Genomic DNA, 20,713 nt, shown 5'->3' on the forward strand with positions numbered 1-20,713 from the left:
TAAATATGGAGTGGACGCTTAAAGAAGACCGTGTTGCAGTTATTGCGTTGCATCGTTGCGGTTACACGCCAATTCAAATTTTTTACATACTGAATTCAAATTTTTTACATACTGAATTCAAATTTTTTACATACTGAAAAATTTGAATATAACCAAAAGATTCATTTATCGTACCATCAAACGATACAATGAAGACTCTAGTGTAGATGACAGGTCAAGAAGTGGTCGCCCTTGGTCTGTTAGGACTCCAGCAGTGATAAAAGCTGTGAAGGCGCGAATTCAAAGTAATCCCAAACGTAAGCAGAAACTGTTGGCCCTTCAGATGGGGTTAAGCAGAACCACGATGAAAAGGGTGTTAAATGAAGACTTAGGGCTTCGGGCATATCGACGAAAAACCGGGACATCGTTTGAATGCTCGTCTAATGGACCTGAGACTGAAGAGATGCCGCGCTTTGTTGAAGCGGTACGCGGGAAAAAAATATCGGGAAATTCTTTTTTCAGATGAACAATTTTTTACCGTAGAAGAGAGCTACAACAAACAAAATGATAAGGTGTACGCACACAGTAGTGAAGAAGCGAGCAACCGTATTCCGCGTGTCCAACGAGGTCATTTTCCATCCTCGCTCATGGTATGGTTGGAAGTTTCTTATTGGGGCTTAACAGAGGTACATTTTTGTGAGAAAGGTTTAAAAACGAATGCAGTTGTGTATCAAAATACAGTCCTGACGAATCTTGTGTAACCTGTTTCTCATACCATGTTCAATAACAGGCACTGGGTATTCCAACAAGATTCGGCGCCAGCTCATAGAGCGAAGAGCACACAAGACTGGCTGGCGGCGCGTGAAATCGACTTCATCCGGCACGAAGACTGGCCCTCCTCCAGTCCAGATTTGAATCCGTTAGATTACAAGATATGGCAACACTTGGAGGAAAAGGCGTGCTCAAAGCCTCATCCCAATTTGGAGTCACTCAAGACATCCTTGATTAAGGCAGCCGCCAATATTGACATGGACCTCGTTCGTGCTGCGATAGACGACTGGCCGTGCAGATTGAAGGCTTGTATTCAAAATCACAGAGGTCATTTTAAATAAACTTTAGTGTCATAAGAATCTATGTTTTGTTAAGTTCATTTTGGTATATGAATGGTTACATAATGAATAAACTTGTTTCAATTATTTTACATTAAACATGTGACAGAATTTATGACCTGACTAGGTATTCGCAAACCAGGTGACTTCGAACTGTTAGGGCTCCCGCGGACGATAGTTTGTTTGTGTGTTTACCGAATCCATAACACAAAAAAGTTCAAATAACTTTTTAGAAGTGTTTTTTTCTTAATTAATTTATATTATTATATAAAAATTAATTGCTGTTCGTTAGTCTCGCTAAAACTCGAGAACGGCTGGACTGATTTGGCTAATTTTGGTCTTGAATTATTTGTGGAAGTCCAGAGAAGCTTTAACAGTTAAATAAATAATAATGAAAATAAATAAAGAAAATGCTCGGAATTAAATAAAAATAACAATTTAGTTTTTCCTTTGATGTGTCCCCCGCCGGACGGATTTCTTTTGTTAGTTTTAAGTTTATTTTATACAAAAGTTTAGGTCTTTTATTTATCGATGGAGGCACTACGAAGTCTGCCGGGTCAGCTAGTTATGAATAAAACTAGGTTTCTAGAGAAAGCGAAAAAATAAAGGAAACTCCACGACTGCTTTTGTGTGCATTGTGTGTAGACTATGTTTATGGTGTAAATATTCTCATGAATGAAGAAACTCTTAGGGGGTAAAACAGAGAGACCAGCTTCTAAAATTACCTTACTTCAACTTTTTTGTTGTATTTAAACCAATTATAGTTTTATTTGTAAGTAAAAAATGGATACCTACTCATATTTTCTTATTGAAGTAATGAAATGAGTACTACTTAATTATGTGCATAATATTAAAACAAACAGGTTTTAGTAATAAATTCAAGCAAAATAGATAAATCAGTGCCTAAATAATATAAAAATAATAAAGTAAACAATTGGTAGTGATATCTTATTTTATTCATCCATAAAGTTAAGTCCGTTTCATTTTTGTTTAAATTATAAACTCAAATAATTATCTCGCTAGGTTGAGCATTAAAAAACATATTTCTTATTATGATTGCCCGTGATATTAGTTTTTTAGTTTCTTGGTTATAGATTTTATGAATATTTAGTGTAGGCTGGCGGTTCATTGTCGTAGCCCAGTTTTCTGAGGTCCTTGGACACCATCGCAGCCGACACCATCACGGTTCCTGACGATTGTGTTCTTAACACTGAAATACAATGCAATGCACCTTAAATTCTTTTTAGCTTTTTAAAAAGGCATAAAAATCGTTGCAACGTGAATTCAACTTGTTCCAAGATTAAATAGAAACCATTGATTGCTGAGAGATATTTCTTTAGCACTCTCATTTTTAAGAATAACAAAATGAAACACAGGGACAAATTTCAGAACGGTACAACGTTAGTAGAACCGAGTGCTTAGTGCGAGTTTCTTGACGTTCTCGATAGCGTAAAAGTTAACCCAATTTCGTATGCAGTTGGAACAGCGCCCCTAGCGACAAAAGTACGCAAACGATACTATTCCATACAAATATGAGCTAACTTTTACGCTATCGAGAACGTTAAAAAACTCGCACTAAGCACACCGGTCTGGTCAGACGTATTCGCGATTAACCCTTTGCACTCGAGAGGTCGCGTCCGACAATCTCGCTTTAGCGATCGACTTCTTTCAGTCGATCAACTTTGAGCGCGTTAACGCTTTGGGCGACGCCATTCGCGCTGCCTCCACTGCACAACACTTTACCGCCGTTGTGCAAGAATACGCCGACGTATACGCGTCATTAAATACGTACGTCCTCCCCTCACTCCGCCGGTAATCAATGGCGTATATAAGTAGAATAAAGCCCCTATCCGTAACGATAGGATTTTTTAACGCTTACGGTCTCGCAAATCAACGTGATCAGGTTTCTGACTTTTTGCGTGACCATCAAATTGATATCTTTTTAGTGCAGGAGACCCTACTTAAGCCCGCGCGCCGTGACCCTAAAATCGCGAACTATAACATGGTCAGGAACGACAGATTCTCTGCTCGTGGTGGTGGTACCGTCATTTACTATAGAAGAGCCCTGCATTGCGTTCCGCTCGATCCTCCCGCGCTCGCTAATATCGAAGCATCAGTGTGCCGAATCTCACTGACGGGACACGCGCCGATCGTTATCGCGTCCGTTTATCTTCCATCGGATAAGATCGTTCTAAGCAGTGATATCGAGGCGCTGCTCGGCATGGGGAGCTCTGTCATTCTGGCGGGCGACCTAAATTGTAAACACATCAGGTGGACCTCACACACTACAACCCCGAATGGCAGGCGGCTTGACGCGTTAGTCGATGATCTCGCCTTCGATATCGTCGCTCCGCTAACCCCGACTCACTACCCGCTAAATATCGCGCATCGCCCGGATATACTCGACATAGCGTTATTAAAAAACGTAACTCTGAGCTTACACTCGATCGAAGTAGTTTCAGAGTTAGATTCAGACCACCGTCCCGTCGTTATGAAGCTCGGTCGCGCTCCCGACTCCGTTCCCGTCACGAGGACTGTGGTGGATTGGCACACGCTGGGCATCAGCCTGGCTGAATCTGATCCACCATCGCTCCCGTTTAACCCGGACTCTACCCCGTCTCCTCAGGATACCGCTGAAGCCATAGACATCTTAACGTCACACATCACCTCAACATTAGATAGATCATCGAAACAAGTTGTAGCGGAGGACTTCCTTCACCGCTTCAAATTGTCCGATGATATTAGGGAACTCCTTAGAGCTAAGAACGCCTCGATACGTGCCTACGACAGGTATCCTACAGTGGAAAATCGTATTCGAATGCGTGCCCTACAACGCGACGTAAAGTCTCGCATCGCCGAAGTCCGAGATGCCAGATGGTCTGATTTCTTAGAAGGACTCGCGCCCTCCCAAAGGTCTTACTACCGCTTAGCTCGTACTCTCAAATCGGATACGGTAGTAACTATGCCCCCCCTCGTAGGCCCCTCAGGCCGACTCGCGGCCTTTGATGATGACGAAAAAGCAGAGCTGCTGGCCGATACATTGCAAACCCAGTGCACGCCCAGCACTCAATCCGTGGACCCTGTTCATGTAGAATTAGTAGACAGTGAGGTAGAACGCAGAGCCTCCTTGCCACCCTCGGATGCGTTACCACCCGTCACCCCGATAGAAGTTAAAGACTTGATCAAAGACCTACGTCCTCGCAAGGTTCCCGGTTCCGACGGTATATCCAACCGCGTTATTAAACTTCTACCCGTCCAACTCATCGTGATGTTGGCATCTATTTTCAATGCCGCTATGGCGAACTGTATCTTTCCCGCGGTGTGGAAAGAAGCGGATGTTATCGGCATACATAAACCCGGTAAACCAAAAAATCATCCGACGAGCTACCGCCCGATTAGCCTCCTCATGTCTCTAGACAAACTGTATGAGCGTCTGCTCTACAAACGCCTCAGAGACTTCGTCTCATCCAAGGGCATTCTCATCGATGAACAATTCGGATTCCGTACAAATCACTCATGCGTTCAACAGGTGCACCGCCTCACGGAGCACATTCTTGTGGGGCTTAATCGACCAAAACCGTTATACACGGGAGCTCTCTTCTTCGACGTCGCAAAAGCGTTCGACAAAGTCTGGCACAACGGTTTGATTTTTAAACTATTCAACATGGGTGTGCCGGATAGTCTCGTGCTCATCATACGGGACTTCTTGTCGAACCGCTCTTTTCGATATCGAGTAGAGGGAACCCGCTCCTCCCCACGACCTCTCACAGCTGGAGTCCCGCAAGGCTCTGTCCTTTCACCCCTCCTATTTAGCTTATTCGTTAACGATATTCCCCGGTCGTCGCCGACCCATTTAGCTTTATTCGCCGACGACACGACTGTTTACTATTCCAGTAGAAACAACTCCCTAATCGCGAAGAAGCTTCAGAGCGCAGCCCTAGCCCTAGGACAGTGGTTCCGAAAATGGCGCATAGACATCAACCCAGCGAAAAGTACTGCGATGCTATTTCAGAGGGGAAGCTCCACACGGATTTCCTCCCGTATTAGGAGGAGGAATCTCACACCCCCGATTACTCTCTTTAGTCAATCCATGCCCTGGGCCAGGAAGGTCAAGTACCTGGGCGTTACCCTGGATGCATCGATGACATTCCGCCCGCATATAAAATCAGTCCGTGACCGTGCCGCGTTTATTCTCGGTAGACTCTACCCCATGATCTGTAAGCGGAGTAAGATGTCCCTTCGGAACAAGGTGACACTTTACAAAACTTGCATAAGGCCCGTCATGACTTACGCGAGTGTGGTGTTCGCTCACGCGGCCCGCACACACATAGACACCCTTCAATCTCTACAATCCCGCTTTTGCAGGTTAGCCGTCGGAGCTCCGTGGTTCGTGAGGAACGTTGACCTACACGACGACCTGGGCCTCGAATCTATACAGAAATACATGAAGTCAGCGTCGGAACGGTACTTCGATAGGGCTATGCGTCATGATAATCGCCTTATCGTAGCCGCCGCTGACTACTCCCCGAATCCTGATCATGCAGGAGCCAGTCACCGTCGACGCCCTAGACACGTCCTTACGGATCCATCAGATCCAATAACCTTTGCACTAGACGCCTTCAGCTCTAGGAGCAGGCTTAGGGACCTCGGTAACCGTACTCGTCGAACTCGACAAAGAGTTCGCCGTGCAACCTAACCCATGAATCAGCTCGCTGAGTTTCTCGCCGGATCTTCTCAGCGGGTCGCGATTCCGATCCGGTAGTAGATTCATTCGCGAAGCAGCTACTCTTGAGTTGTTAGGTCTCCTTCGGAGGCGCTCGGGCAGCTGTTAGCAAATCCCACCCCTCCTGGCTGAGCCTTTGCTCGCCCACCTGTCCTGGTGAAACTGGAAAGGCCTCCGGGCCACCAGTAATACTTCAATCATAAAAAAAGAAAAAAAAAAAAAAAAAAAAACTCGAGAGGTGAGTATCGCTCAACACATGACTTAATAACAAACGACAAAAAGAACGATAAGAATTAATAGTGTGCTTAGTGGGAGTTTTTTAACTTTCTCGATAGCGTAAAAGTTTACTCAAATTTGTATGCAGTTGGAACGTTTGCCTACGTTTGCCCCTAGGGGCGCTGTTCCAACTGCATACTTCAATTAACTTTTACGATATCGAGAACGTTAAAAAACTCGCACTAAACACACAGATATCAAAACCATAAACAAAATCTCAATCATCAAACAAAGCGATATAAATAGTTTACACAGCGCATTGAAATTCGCAACAAAGTGATATGCGAGACTCAGCACTCGAGTACAAAGGATTAAAATGTGTATGATATAAATAAATAGATCAGTAAATAATCGTACTGTAATTATCCTTTCCGTCGGCCAACATCTTCGGGTCGTTCAACTCTGGATACCGGCCGGTGAGCCAGGCTACCCACTCGCCGAGTACCGTGGCTGGCTTCGGACGTAGGAGCGGTGACGTCACGCATCGCCTACCCGCTGTCAGGGGCAGTACCACAACAGCGTACCCCCGCAAAGTGTCTCCGGTTAGGAAATTACGGGCTTTCACGGTTATAACAAGTCGGGGCCCTGGCAAAACATTCATATTTCAAGAAAACGACACAAACTTTTGTTTTAGACAAAACATGGTTTTATTTTTAAATATCAAGGATTACTGGTGGCCCGGAGGCCTATCTAATTTCACCAGGATAGGTGGTTGAGCAAAGGCTCAGTCAGGAGGGGTGGGATTTGCTAACAACTACCTGAGCGCTTCCAAAGGCGACCTAACAACTCTAGAGCTGCTGCTTCGTGAATGAATCTACTACCGGATCAGAATCGCGGCCCACTGAGAAGATCCAACGAGAAACTCAGCGAGCTGATGTTTAGGTTAGGTTGCACGACGAACTCTTTGCCGAATTCGACGATTACGGTTACCGGGATTCTTAAGCCTGGTCCTAGAGCTGAAGGCATCAATGCAAGAGCTATTGGATCTGATAGATCCGTAGGGACGTGTGCAAAGTATTTTTACTGATGGTAGAACCTCTTATGTGTCCGCACGGGTAGGTACCACCACCCCGCCTATTTCTGCCGTGAATCAATAATGCGTTTTAGTTTCAAGGGTGGGGCAGCCGTTGTAACTATACTGAAACCTTTGAAATCATATCTCAAGGTGGGTGGCGGCATTTACGTTGTAGATGTTTATGGGCTCCAGAAACCACTTAACACCAGGTGGACTGTGAGCTTGTCCACCCATCTAAGTAATCAAAAAAAAATTAAAAAACATGGTAGGAGATTAAATGATTGTCATCGGATACCGGTACTAATGGAGACCACAACATGCTTGCCGTCAGCAACCCTAAGATACAAGGTTTTTATGTTGTGCGATGGTCACTACCCACAAATGGCAACGCGTGACTGCTTAGTCGTAAATATGGGCAGGGCGGACTGACGCAGGAAGAACTAATATAATGAATTGTACACGTTCAATGAATCATGTAGGGTAGATTTGATGATATTTTAGATTAGACGCTCCCGTGCCACAATAAGCTTAAGGGACTATAATATAGAACGAGAGACAGACGTAGAGTCGTAGAGTACTCAGAGACGTAGAGACATTGCAATCGATAAATGTCTTGGTAAATGCGACCGGATGATTGGCTTTCAGGTGGACAGGGCGAGCTGCAAGGAAGGAGTCGCCTCACCTTTCCCTATCGTCTGAATTCCGTCTCATTCATAACTGGTTGACGTGAGAGACAGGGTATTTTAGTTAATTCAACTCCGAATTGCACACGGCACCCACCCACCCAACTACCAATTACCAAATCGTAAAAGAATATAGTATCAAAAAAGCAAAAAAGTAGTGCCCTTGTACTCTGTATCCTTATTGACGTTTCTTTTCTAACAGCTGTGTGTACAAAATATATTAAATAAAAAAATAAATAAATAAAAGTCCACTTTACTTACACCCATACACATTAGTGCTTCCGAAAGTCATTTCTATAGGCATGTTGATAACAACTCTCTCTGGATTGATCCCGGGGCGTGACAATTGACTCGTTCCTGAAGGAAGACCCGTGATAGGCTCCCAATCCGGACCCCATACCACTTCATACTGAATATAAAGATATTCATCGAATATTCCGGAAGGAAACGTTACGTGTTCAATTTGACCGCTAAAAGACACTAAGAATTTGGTTATCTCGGTACTTTTCATTGATATATTTTATTTTCTATAATGTTCAATACTCATATACATATATGTACGAAGTTTCAACCAGTTTCAAGTTCGTGACAAGTCCGTTCAAAAGTATTCAAAACAAAGCAGCTGTTGCCATAGAAACGACCTTGACGGTGTTGCCAATCAATAGCCACACTGGTGCGTGACCGATAAAGATTTAAAGAGAGGAGCAAGAACTAAATAAAAATGTATGAGGAAGTCTTTAGATTTTTCAAAAAAAAATACACTTGAGGTAAAAATAAAAATATAGCTTCCGGTTTTTTTTAACCAAAGACAATAGAGCACAACGTTTCCGCTGTGCTGTTTGGTCGACACTTTTTAAAATTTATTCACAAGATGGCGCTGTCGTTGCTTTCAAATCCAAATCGGCCACCATTGTGAAGGCGAATCTATCACTTACTTGAATTATTTCAGTGATTTTAGTTGTATTTACAGCAGAAACTTGACTTTAAACTGCTTTGATTAAAGTCACTATCTTATTGTTGAGCAAATGCTAGCCTATATTTTACCGGGAAGTGTTTATTTTCAAAATCAAAATGCGTTCAAAATGTCACGCGAAGTGAGCATCGGAATCGTGAACACCATACCATGCACTAAATAAATTTCGTTTTCTTTAAACTGTATGTATGTTGAGTGTAAAAAAGTAGCTATCGCTATCCGTGATTCATACGGCATGTTAAGTGTGAACGAAGTTTGGGATTGCACACATGAGATTGTTTCAGAAGTTTCTGTACACGTCGTAAGCGATCTGAGTTACGCGGGCGAAGGCTTCAAAGTTGCCGGCATCATTATGGTGGACTGAGACAGTGTCTGTTGACGACATAGTGCTGAATAGGAATTGTCGAAATCGGAGCGACTGCCCCGTGCATCATGTCTGGCGGATCGCAACACAACCCGAATGGTCGGCAATCACAATTGGGCCCCGGTTGGAGCCCCCTTCAGGTGGTGCTTATTATTCATTAATTACCGCAACTAACTTATCGAGTTTCACAATACTCGACGGAAGTTACATTATATCCTTACGTTAGAAATGTGAATGATAAATGCTGTTTATTAATTATTTTTCTATGAACGTGTCTTTGTGCGTGTCGTGAATCGTTGAAGTAGGTATGTAGTACACACCAATCAGCTGTTTGTATTGACAGGTGTAAATCTGTTGCAATTTCATAATATAACAACAATAAATTTAAACAAAAGTCAATTGGAAAATTGTGATACTGCACATAATAATCTCACTTTCAGCTCATAATTGTTAAATGTTAAGTAAAGAATATAAAATTGGAGGTTACTTTATTTTGAGAAACTTAAGTTACTAGTCATATTTCCTATATATTTTACTGTTGTTGTTTTTTAATCAAGACCAATGTACACAATTTGTGACAAATGGTAGCCTTAAATTATTAACATAAGTAACTAAGTTCCTTAATTTAATGAGAACAAGAAGAAAGTGCTTTATGGAATTATTTGAAATGCTCCTGTCATCTATCTCCATTTGCACGACCCATTGTAGAGTTTGTATCTAATTTATGGAACAGCTGTGCTTTCTATGGTGCACTTCTAGAGAACATTATTGCCATATAGTATCTTATTTTGAATGAACTATTAACTACTCTCCATGCTGTTTCTCTCGCACTGTGCTGTCTTTCTTCAAAGCAGGTTTTAAAACCTTCAGGGAGACTCAACAACCTGCCAGTACTCCTACTGTTATTAATATCCATGAGTGCAATGCTGATCACTCACCATTTGGTGTGCCATTTCCCTTAAATTAAAACTACCAATTTTTTTTTTTAAAACTGAAAAAAAATCAAGTGAATTGCTAACACAGAATCTTCTTTTACTGCAATAATATATTCATATTACCAGTTTCTGTAACTATATGAAATATTTACTTTGACAATGTTGTTGAGTCAAGTTCAAATATTGATTTCTTATATCTAAAAGAAAATTAAAATACTGATAACATTATATGTGCCTAACATTCAACTGAATTTTGTCTGAACAGCTCTGTTTTAAGTATTATGTTTAAAAAAAAACTCCTAATCATCTGTTTAAATACTTTAAGAAACTTAAACTTGTATGTAAGACTTCAAACTTTGTCTACAAATTTTGACAATATATGAACAAGACAGTTGTCCTAATCAAAACAAATGTAAAAGTTACTATTTTATTGATTCCTGTTCTTCTATTTCTCATGTTGCTCTACCTACATTAAATAGCTGTTATTGTTTTCCAGTAAATTTGAGACACAGGACTTGCCCTATATTTAGGGCGAGAACACTATTTCCTCTATCCATTCCCCTTATACTTCCACGAGTATTATTCATGTTGCAAGCCCATTGAGGATAGAGGTAAGATAGCCACTGTCCCAAAACAACTTTAGCCTCATGGTTTCAGGTAGGTAGGTCACCTTTAAAATCAAATGTCGATTTAGTTCTATCTGTAATAAATAAATAATAATAAGATTCAGAAAATTACTAAACTAAAATAATGAGTGACTGACAAAGTGGAAAAATATAAGATGTGATAACAGAAGCTCTTGATTATAGTTGATTGGCTGTTACAAAAGAATTGTTTGTCTATTGTTAGTCCTTTCTTTTAAAACAATATAAGAAGAAAAATCAAAAAAAACAGTTGCAGATGGCGAATCTCCTAGCGCGAGCGCCTCAGGCGCACATGGCGTCTGATCGTGGAGTGACGTGGCACACACCGACGCCACCACCACACCTGTACCATGTGCCGGCGCCTTCGCCCCCTGATCCGCTACAGGTACATGACCTAATTAAAAGCACCCACCTCAATTCTGGTTGTCATTTACAGAACCTGTACAACATGTTAAAACCCAGTATTTAAAAAATCGGTATTGATCATTCATAATAGCAATGTTACAAAGAACAACTTATTTATTGTGAAATTACATTATAACAATAATCTAATTTGTAATATTTAAATGTTTCAGGCCATGAAGAATGCGGGCAGCAACTCTGTATTCCGACACACAGCTACCCCTCCGGAGATGTTCAGACACACACCAACCCCACCAGATAAACATCTCATTAGGTTGGTGTGGAACCAATAATAACAATACCGACAGGAGAAAGCGGAAATGTCGTAACTTGCTTTTTGGTTTAAATCACTTTGTAACCATATATCTTATAGTAGCATTTGCCCGCGACTCCGTCCGCGTGGAATAGTTATTTTGGCATAACGCTTAATTTTTCCCGACTTCATTTACGTAGCAAGTGAAAATATTTTTGAATTATAGAATGTTAAGAAGCTATTTAAACCCCTATTTTGGAACATTATTTATTGTTGATCAACTTGTTTTGGCCTTACCGTGATGTTCCATAGCCTATAGCCTTCCTCAATAAATGAGTTATCTAACACTGAAAGAAATTTTCAAATCGGACCAGTAGTTCCTGAGATTAGTGCGTTCAAACAAACAAACTCTTCAGCTTTATAATATTAGTATAGAATTATAGATGTATGTAAGGTTCTGATGTAAAGTTGGGTTTTTCGACAATTCCGCTTTTTTCCGTTGATTTGTTTAATATACATAAGCATTAATCATTGACGTCATGATTACATGGCATAAAGCAGTTAAAATAATTTTGGAAACAAATACCAAACTACAAATACCAGGCTACGTAATTCTAATATCTAAATATTATTGGCTCAGTGCAAGAAACACTGAATGGTCCTAACAGTGACCTCAAAATGTTGTTAATGAGTGAGCCAACCTCTTCTCCGGTGTTAAGTGTTTATTGGACCCATAAAACATTAAAGCATGAATAGTGACATCTGCCTTAAGGCATGGCCTGATCTTCAATAATATATGCTTCACAACAGAAACAGGCAAGCTGCTGATACAGATTCACAATGGTACCATGAGTACTCTTCATTTCAGTGATAATAACTTTAACTTTTGGGGGCACTGAACTGACATACTTTTACTTATACATTAAATAAACCTCAAGTAGATTGCTAATGACTGATTTCACTAAAAAGTCTATCCAATTTTTTAAAGTAAATGCATAGCTAAATTGTTCAATTTATAGATGAATCTTGCATTCATGATGTACTGTAAATCATGAAATACATACACAAAAAGACGATTTGTGTTTTGTAGAGAAACCTTACTTATCTTTTGCTTTAAAATGTGACAATTAGTTTTTTTCATTATAACCATAATATTGGATATTTATTTTGAAAATTTACCCACCACAGTTTTAAACTTATTGGGGTCAGAGAAAGTATAATACATGGTAAACTGAAATGTACAAGACCACTTTTTGAACAGTTTTTAAATTTACAATAGCAGCTCTAGAATCAGTACTACAATTGATTTTGATCATGGCCCCAACAGTTAGAAAAGCTTTTGTTCCACCTTCGACAACTTCAAATGAGCTGCGTAAAAAGAAAATATATTCATAAGCGCCCTTAAAAACCAGTATACTTGGGTATTATTAAATATTGGTTATTATTATTAAGTATATCAAAAGCGAACTACAAAGTGTTATGTAATAATAATAATGAATACTCATTGTGACACACAAAAATGAGCCATAAGAATTGTAAGAAGAACCTCGTAAGAATTGAAACACTTTTTTAGCGGTAGGCAGCGGCTTGGCTCTGCCCCTGGCATTGCTGAAGTCCATGGGCGACGGAAACCACTCACCATTAGGCGAGCCGTATGCTCGTTTGCCTAAAAGGGCATAAAAAAAAAAACGATCAACCAGAATTCTGGTCACAAGTTATGATAATAAATAGAAGACCATGTTCACATTCCTGAGTTATCAATATTCAAATCATTTTATGTCAATTAGCCAACCACAATGTAATAATAAGTTGATAATTGTTTTGTGGACAACCACACAAATTAGATTTAAGCTAGTTCATTTTATCATGTTTTTTTTTTATATACACTGGAATGTATAGATAAAGTACTCTAACATTTTAATATTGTTTTCCGAAATATTTGTTAATAGTTCTTCAGTAGATATGATTTATGACATTTGTGGTAGGGGTATGATGTTGCCGTATTATTTTATTTCCTCATCCTTGGAATACTATTTTATCTGTTTTGTCTCAATGCTTCTAACAAAGTGTATACTGGGAGATAGGTATTTAATATAACATAACATAAAGTTAAAAAAAAAAAGATTTTGCAACTGAAACCAATTAAATCAACTATGGTAAAATGGTTTCTGCAGCTGAGAGAAATAGTAGTAATAATACATTTTTCCCTAATGAAGCTATGAAATGAAATGGTGAAGTAACTTAATAATTAATTTTGTTCAGACATACTCCTTCTCCGGGCGACGTGAAGACGGGAGTCGCCTTACCTCCAGTAGAATTGTACTCGCACCTGGGTCCAGCTAGAGGTGAGACCATTTCTTATTATTAGGAATTAATTCATTATTTGAAAATTTAAAAAAACTAACGACTCTTGTTAATTGTTCTGCGTAATTGCTTCTCTTTAAAAATAGCTGGTTTGGATAATGCCATTGTCATATATCCAAATATTATTTTAAACATAATCGTCCAATATTGCGCAAGCGCAAGTTTGAAGACTGGAGCAGCCATTGTACTGTAAAAACGAACACTTCAGAACTCATAAATCAAAGTGGGTGGCGGCGTTCTGTAGATGTCTGGGCTTTGGTAATTATATAACACTAGGTGGTAGGCTGAGAGCTCGTCCACCCACCTAAGCAATAAAAAAATTATCATTATTGGAGTCTGCGATCTTGATCTCTGAATCAAATATATGTTTGACAGATAAGGTAGTCCGGGCAGAAGATTTACTGGCATACGCCCGTGTGGGCGTGGACCTATCCGTGGCGGGCGCGCGGGCTAACGGCGGCGGCGCGCTGTCCGTGCGGGACGCGCCCACCATCAACAGCCTGGTGGGGCGCGGCGCCGCCCGCCCGCCGCACGCGCGCGTCGACGCGCTGCTCGAGCGCCTCGCGCCCGCCTCCCCGCACTCCGTCATCGTGCACTCCAGGGTCGCGCCCACGCCCTCGCCGCCCTCCTCCAACGAGGTGCCGCGTCACGCATTCATGTTTTAAAACGACCCACGCCATGCTTAATCCCGAAATTAACCTATTTTGTAAATGTAATTTCCAGGATTCTGCAGATTCGTGCGGTGCTCCACCTGGCTCCAAAAGAAAACGGAAACCGGAACGCACGATCCGCGTCCCGGTGGTTCCCCCTCCTCCTGCGCCCCCTGCGCCTGCTGAGCCCCCCCGCGCCGCGCCCCCCCTACAGAACGGCGACGTGGAGCGCGCCCACGACGCTGCGCCCGATAAGCCCCCCTCCCCGCCACCCCCCGACCCACATGCGAGAAGAAAAACGCGCTCAGGATCCGCAGAGACGATCGACGACATAGCGGCAATGATCGCGAGTACGGATCGAACGGCAGAGCCAGAGCCGGAGCCGCCGGCGCCCCCCGAGCCGGAGCCAGTCGTCACTGTCGACAAACTTGAGAGCATCCTCGCGAGTCCTGAACCAGATAAGCCCTGCGAGCTGGAACCTGAACCTGAGCCGGAGCCTGCCCCCTGTGTCCCGGCCGCCCCCCGCCGCCGCAGCCTACGTACCTCTAACCCCGACGCCCCTAACGTGCCCGTTGAGTCTCCCTCCGAGGCCAAGCCTGCCGAGCCCGACGCCACGGAGGTCCGCAGCGCTGAGCCCACCGCCTCCACGTACGTCGATGTAGAAAATCAACTCGAGAAAATGTTCGCCGGACTAGATGGGAACAAATCTGATCCCGACTCGACGCGACCCGCTGAGCCTAATCAAGACATCCCTGCGACGCCCGCTGTTGCCAAAAAACGACGCAAGTCAGCGCCTGCGCGGGGGGAGCGGCGGGCGGCCGCGCGGAGCGACGAGGGGTGCCGGCGGAAGGGGCCGCGGAAGAAAAGCGATTCGAGTCGTGCACGGAAAAGCAAAGACGTCACCGTCAGGGACGCGTATGACTCCGGCAGCAACGCCAGCTCAAGTCGATCCAGAGGGCCCTACATTCAGGTGAGCCATGCGTACCCCGTCTATTATATTTTTATATCAGAACTAGCTGACCCGACAGACTTCGTAGTGCCTCAATCGATAAATAAAAGACGTAAACTTTTGTATAAAATAAATTTAAAACAAACAAAAGGAATCCGTCCGACGGGGGACAGATCAAAGGAAATACAAAATTATTATTTTTATTGAATTCTGATCATTTTCATATTTATCTACCTTTTAAACCTTCTCTGGACTTCCACAAATAATTCAAGACCAAAATTAGCCAAATCGGTCCAGCCGTTCTCGAGTTTTAGCGAGACTAACGAACAGCAATTCATTTTTATATACATATATAGATAACGATAAGAAGTAACTAGTATTGAAGTATCTGGACTCTTCAACAGTTGCAGCAGTGAATACGATACGATTGCAAAAGAAAATCATTATAGCGCTTTTGTGTTTCAATGGAATGTTGACCTCTGCTTCACGTCTCATCCTCACTACAAGGGTGAAGGTGCCGACGTACCAGTTCAATTATGAGCGAGGTTCATTAAAAGAGTGCAACGATGTGTCCAGATCCGCGGGCCGCGCTCCACGGCGGGTCGCTCGGAGGAGGAGCGGCGCGCGGCGCGGGGGGCGGCGCGCGGGCTGCACGCCAGCACGCTGGGCCCGCGCTACGACGCCGCCACGCCCGACGCGACCTGGGTGTGCGCCTTCTGCCAGCGGCGCCCGCACGACGCCGCGCTCGGGGACCTCTTCGGGCCCTACGCTATGGACGACGACTGCGACGATTACAGGTTCCAAACGTCAAAATATCTATTATGTTCATTAGTATGTTAACACTTCAAGTAATTCGTATAACTATACTTGAGACCTTAGAACTTATATCTCAAGGTGGGTGGCGCATTTACGTTGTGGATGTCTACGGGCTCCAGTAACCACTTAACACCAGGTGGGCTGTGAGCTCGTGCACCCATCTAAGCAATAAAAAAATAAATCCTAGCCTAAAGCGATCGCTGCTTGCAGGCGTCCTTAAAGAGGCGGTAAAAGAGACAGTAACAGTTAACCGACATTTTTGGATTTACGAGGAGGGATTTTTTTTAAATTGTTAATATAGTCAAATTTGTTCTGATGCAAACGTGTAACAACGGTCTTGTTAGCCATTTAGCAAGTGTGGAAACGTTAATTAATTGGATGTGGCATTTGGATATTTAAAGTCCATGAAAAACTCAATACATTCACCCCGCTTTTCATATAGCAGTATATATGTATTGTATATTCAGTATGTGTAAATAAATTCAGTAAATGCTTGAAGATTTTACAAACTTGATCCCGGGACTACAGTAACAAAGAAGGATCAGAAAACAGGTTGACTTGATGACTGGCGTAAGTCACTTACAATGCTAAAAATTATATCAAATTTTTCATTATTGTCTATAGTGGGTATTTATTTTTTAGTACCTTTACTTATTTGTGGGAAAGTGATACTGTCAAAATAATATTTTTTAACAAAATTAATACAAAGACAACACTTATTAGAAAAAGCAACAGCTCATAACAATGTTTTTGTGTATGATGAGGCAAATGACAAAGCTTAATGCTTTGGCAGGGGAGAAGCTCACGGCCGACCTGGTGTGAAGTGCTTTCTGGAGGTCGTAGGCATGAGTGTATATGACATGAGATTTATATCTGGATCATATAGTAATTACTCAAATTATGGTTTTTCGGGTTTGATGTTTATTACACAATATTATTTAGGTACGCTGCCTTTATCGTTTGGCGACCAGGACTTCGTAAATAAAATTGTCAATGTATCAGTCACTGAGGAAAATTACTTTATAAAAATATTTAAGTACCTGTTTTTAGCTGATTTTTCGAGTATTAGTCTTCGTGGGACAACAGTCAGTCCACGTAAAATAATAAGCCTAATTAAATACTAAAAAAGGCAATGACATGAATTTGTTTGATTTCCAGAAATTCGGAGAGTGAATCTCGAGTGAGTGAGTGGGCGTGGTTCCACGAAGAGTGCGGCGTGTGGGCGCCGGGCGTGGTGGCGGCGGGCGCGCGCGTGTGGGGGCTGGGCGGCGCCGTGCGCGCGGCGCGGGCGGTGCGCTGCAGGGTGTGCGCGGGGAGCGGCGCGCACGTGGCCTGCGCGCTGCGCACGTGCTCCCGCCGCGCACACGTGCCCTGCGCGCGCTCCGCCGCCTGGACGCTGCGGGACCAACACTTCCGCGCGTACTGCCCCGAGCACGCGCCCGCCACGCCCGATGACTCGCCGAATTGAACGATTACTTTTGTATCATGAAAACATTCAGTTATTGTGACATGTGCAAGACAAAATGATATAGTGACTGAATGAACTATGTGAACTACTTGTTTCTCTCACTAAATTTTCATAATGAAAAAGGAACTATCCAAAGAACTACCTTCCATTGAAAATATCATTAACGCCCATCATCTAGAATATCAATCTGATTGTGTCTGATTTAACAGAAGATCTAAAACTGAAATTGTTACGTTTCAGTAAATTGTGAACGTATGTATATATGGACGTGTAATTTCGTTCTATCGAAGGATTCTTTTTCGAGAACACTGACTTGTAAGTGCCGTATCACATTTTATTTTTATTTTTAAAATAATTTCGTTACTTAATTAAATTGTGACGTTCCGTTTTTTTTTATGTAAATATAAAACCAGTTATTACCATTGGTATTATTGTACCTAATATTAATGTAACTATAGAATACTTGACATAAAATGATCTGGATATCGTGGATATTGTTTCAATCTGCTAATGAAACTTACAGTGAATGAATGCATTAAGTAAATGGATATTTAATTTTCCATGTATGTGAATATATTGAATGTTTATTCATTGTAAATTAGAGTTAACTTGCCTGTCCCGAAGGAGGACAAGCTGGGAGACTGTCATAATGACTCGACAAGTGATATTTGAGGTAATTTCTTTATTTTCCTTTGATCATAACAAACATATGAATTAACTTGTTTAGTTGCCATTTTAGTATGAGAACTAGTCTAATAGTCTTGTGATTTAAAAAAAAAGTTTCTGATTTTCAAAAACGATTTATAAATGTGACGCTGAGTGATAATCGAAGCTCCGATTGAAAAAAATATCGGTAATTACTCATCATTATCCTGCCCTTCTCCCAGTTGCCTGGGGTCGGCGCGACCTTCCATACTCTTCTATCATATACCATTTCTTCGCTCACTTCCCTCTTACCCATATCGTCTTTCACGCAATCCATCAATTTCTTCGGTAATTACTAAACCTGAAAATTGAAACAAATCGATATAACGTGCAGCATTTTCAATTCCACTTTTTTTCATCATAATAAATAAAACAATCTTTGTTTCAGTACATTCCCATAATATGTTACAAAGATCTTACAGTTGAACTATGTTTAACAATAATGTACTATGTAATTTTACAGACTATACATACGCGTTCATTAATTTTAGTCTGGTACAACACTGCGCTAATCACGGGTTAAATTGGAATACCAGAACAACACTATTGACCAAATGTCGTTATTTTGATTTCCCGCCTAAACGACCAAAAGATGGCGTCGAGAGCATTTTATTTATACGATACTCTTGATTAGTTTTGTATTTGAGACACCAATTGTCTCGAGAACGTAACGGAGGGTTAAATCAAATTTAAATTAATAACGCATTCGTGTGTAGTGCTCTTAAAAATAGTGGTTATTTAATATAAAGTGATTTACGCTTAAATTTGAAAACTGGTAACTCAATGTTTTTTTTTTCTTGTTAGACGATCTTTATGATATACTAAACCTTTTTTTAGGATATAATTGGCAGTAGCCAATTACGGAATTGAACTATTTTTTTATTGTTTAAATTTTCGGTTTTTGTGTAAGTATATATTATTTAAAGCAGATTTATTTTGCTTTCTCCTCGTGATTTTATAACGAAGAAATGCGATGTGAATCTGAAATTAACCCAATTTGAACTTTAGTCTTAGAAATTTTTGTTTAAAACGAATTTGAGAAATAAATAAATAAAAAGTACTAAAATAAATATGTTGTTAAATGTAAAATTTTATACTCATTGCATTTTATCTTGCATAAGGCTGAAACTGTTTTCAAAGAATGCAGTTTGAAAAAAACGCATGTCATCTGAAGTTTCAATCGTGGATAGATCATTGTCTTTGTTATGTTGTTGTTGTCTTAAGAGAATTGTTTTTTAAAAATAATTACCCTACAACTCAACATATGTGTAACGTAAAACTTTGTGTACACAAAAAGAGGAACAGAAAGCTGACTATTTAATTAAAAAAAAAATGTAAGCGTAGATAATTTTAATTCGAAATAGAAAAAAAAAGCAACATTGAGTTACCTCGAATAATATCGTGTTGGGGAATAGTGAAGCCTGTATGTGTGTGCGCGAGTTGCATGTGTGCGTCAACGCTTCACGTTGTACTTTAATTCCAGTGAATAGAAGAATAGACTTTATTTAGGAAATGTTAAGGTACAAATTTTATCGTAGGGAGGATCTGGCCAGTCGTAGTTGAACGAATGAATTGTAAAAATAAATGTGTTAAAATTGGTGTAGTTACGACAGGGACGCACCCGAAGCCTTCTAAATGGTGTAAGTTTTTTTTTTTTATCACTTACATGCAAATTGATTACTTTTATTAAGTATGTAATTGTTATAAATTATATTTATCATGACATTATAAGCAAATTTAAATACAACATGTTTAAAATGATTGTCGTTTTATTAATGTACATTTTTGCTGTATTGGCGAAATAGTTCACAGTTTTATAGTTGTGGGGTGACACAGTAAAGACCGTTGCATAGGCCGTAGACATTTATTTCCTTTGCCAGAAAAAAAAACCTTGTAACAATTTTTCCATTCCGCTTCCTTTTTTCACTTTAATTTATTCTAATTATTTTTTGCATGCATGAAAAATGCATCTGTACGGTTTCAAGATTTAATATTTATTTTATTGCTTTGTTGGTTGGACGAGCTCACAGCCTACCTGGTGTTGAGTGGTTACTGGAGCCCATAGACATCTACAACGTAAATGCGCCACCCACCTTGAGATATAAGTTCTAAGGTCTCGGTATATGTAGTTACAACGGCTGCCCCACCCTTCAAACCGAAACGCATTACTGTTTCACGGCAGAAATAGGCGGGGTGGTGGTACATACGCATGCGGACTGAATAGGTCCTACCACCAGTAGTCACAAGTGTTCCTACCACCTGTTTGCAGTTTGGCTATTTAATTTTAACTCCAAAGATTAAACGCCAAAATTGCAAGGACAAATAGAACGAGAATGAAAACCGTTTTGGTAAATGAGTACAGAGTGGCATTGTTCGCGATGACTTCCATCGCGGTAGCAAAATAG

General features: G+C 41.1%; 2 protein-coding genes and 1 long non-coding RNA gene across 5 annotated transcripts in view; 1 reads left to right on the top strand and 2 right to left on the bottom strand.

Annotated features, from left to right (window-relative positions):
- Positions 1–20,713, bottom strand: part of LOC149501077 (uncharacterized) — a 94,225-nt gene that overhangs the window by 61,418 nt on the left and 12,094 nt on the right. The window lies entirely within an intron of this gene.
- B9d1 (B9 domain-containing protein 1) lies at positions 2,029–8,409 on the bottom strand. Its single transcript, XM_028172208.2, has 3 exons — positions 8,047–8,409; positions 6,445–6,672; positions 2,029–2,298 (listed from the first exon to the last, which is right to left on the bottom strand). Exons 1-3 carry the CDS (start codon positions 8,294–8,296, stop codon positions 2,186–2,188), a joined length of 591 nt encoding a protein of 196 aa, XP_028028009.2. The 5' UTR covers positions 8,297–8,409; the 3' UTR covers positions 2,029–2,185.
- On the top strand, positions 8,656–20,069 carry LOC114241293 (uncharacterized). Of its 3 annotated transcripts, XM_089734377.1 has the most exons (9): positions 8,656–8,940; positions 9,043–9,265; positions 10,952–11,086; positions 11,277–11,377; positions 13,619–13,701; positions 14,096–14,358; positions 14,444–15,340; positions 15,896–16,116; positions 17,294–20,069. In XM_089734377.1, the coding sequence occupies exons 2-9, from the start codon at positions 9,191–9,193 to the stop codon at positions 17,601–17,603; spliced, it is 2,085 nt and encodes a 694-aa protein (XP_089590503.1). In that variant the 5' UTR covers positions 8,656–8,940; positions 9,043–9,190; the 3' UTR covers positions 17,604–20,069. The 3 variants fall into 3 exon arrangements, with proteins under 3 accessions (XP_089590503.1, XP_028027879.2, XP_089590504.1); XM_028172078.2 differs by having other exon boundaries at positions 8,656–9,265; XM_089734378.1 differs by having other exon boundaries at positions 8,657–9,262.

The sequence above is a fragment of the Bombyx mandarina genome, chromosome 17 (assembly GCF_030267445.1).
Source record: "Bombyx mandarina strain Sakado chromosome 17, ASM3026744v2".
Lineage (NCBI taxonomy): Eukaryota > Metazoa > Arthropoda > Insecta > Lepidoptera > Bombycidae > Bombyx > Bombyx mandarina.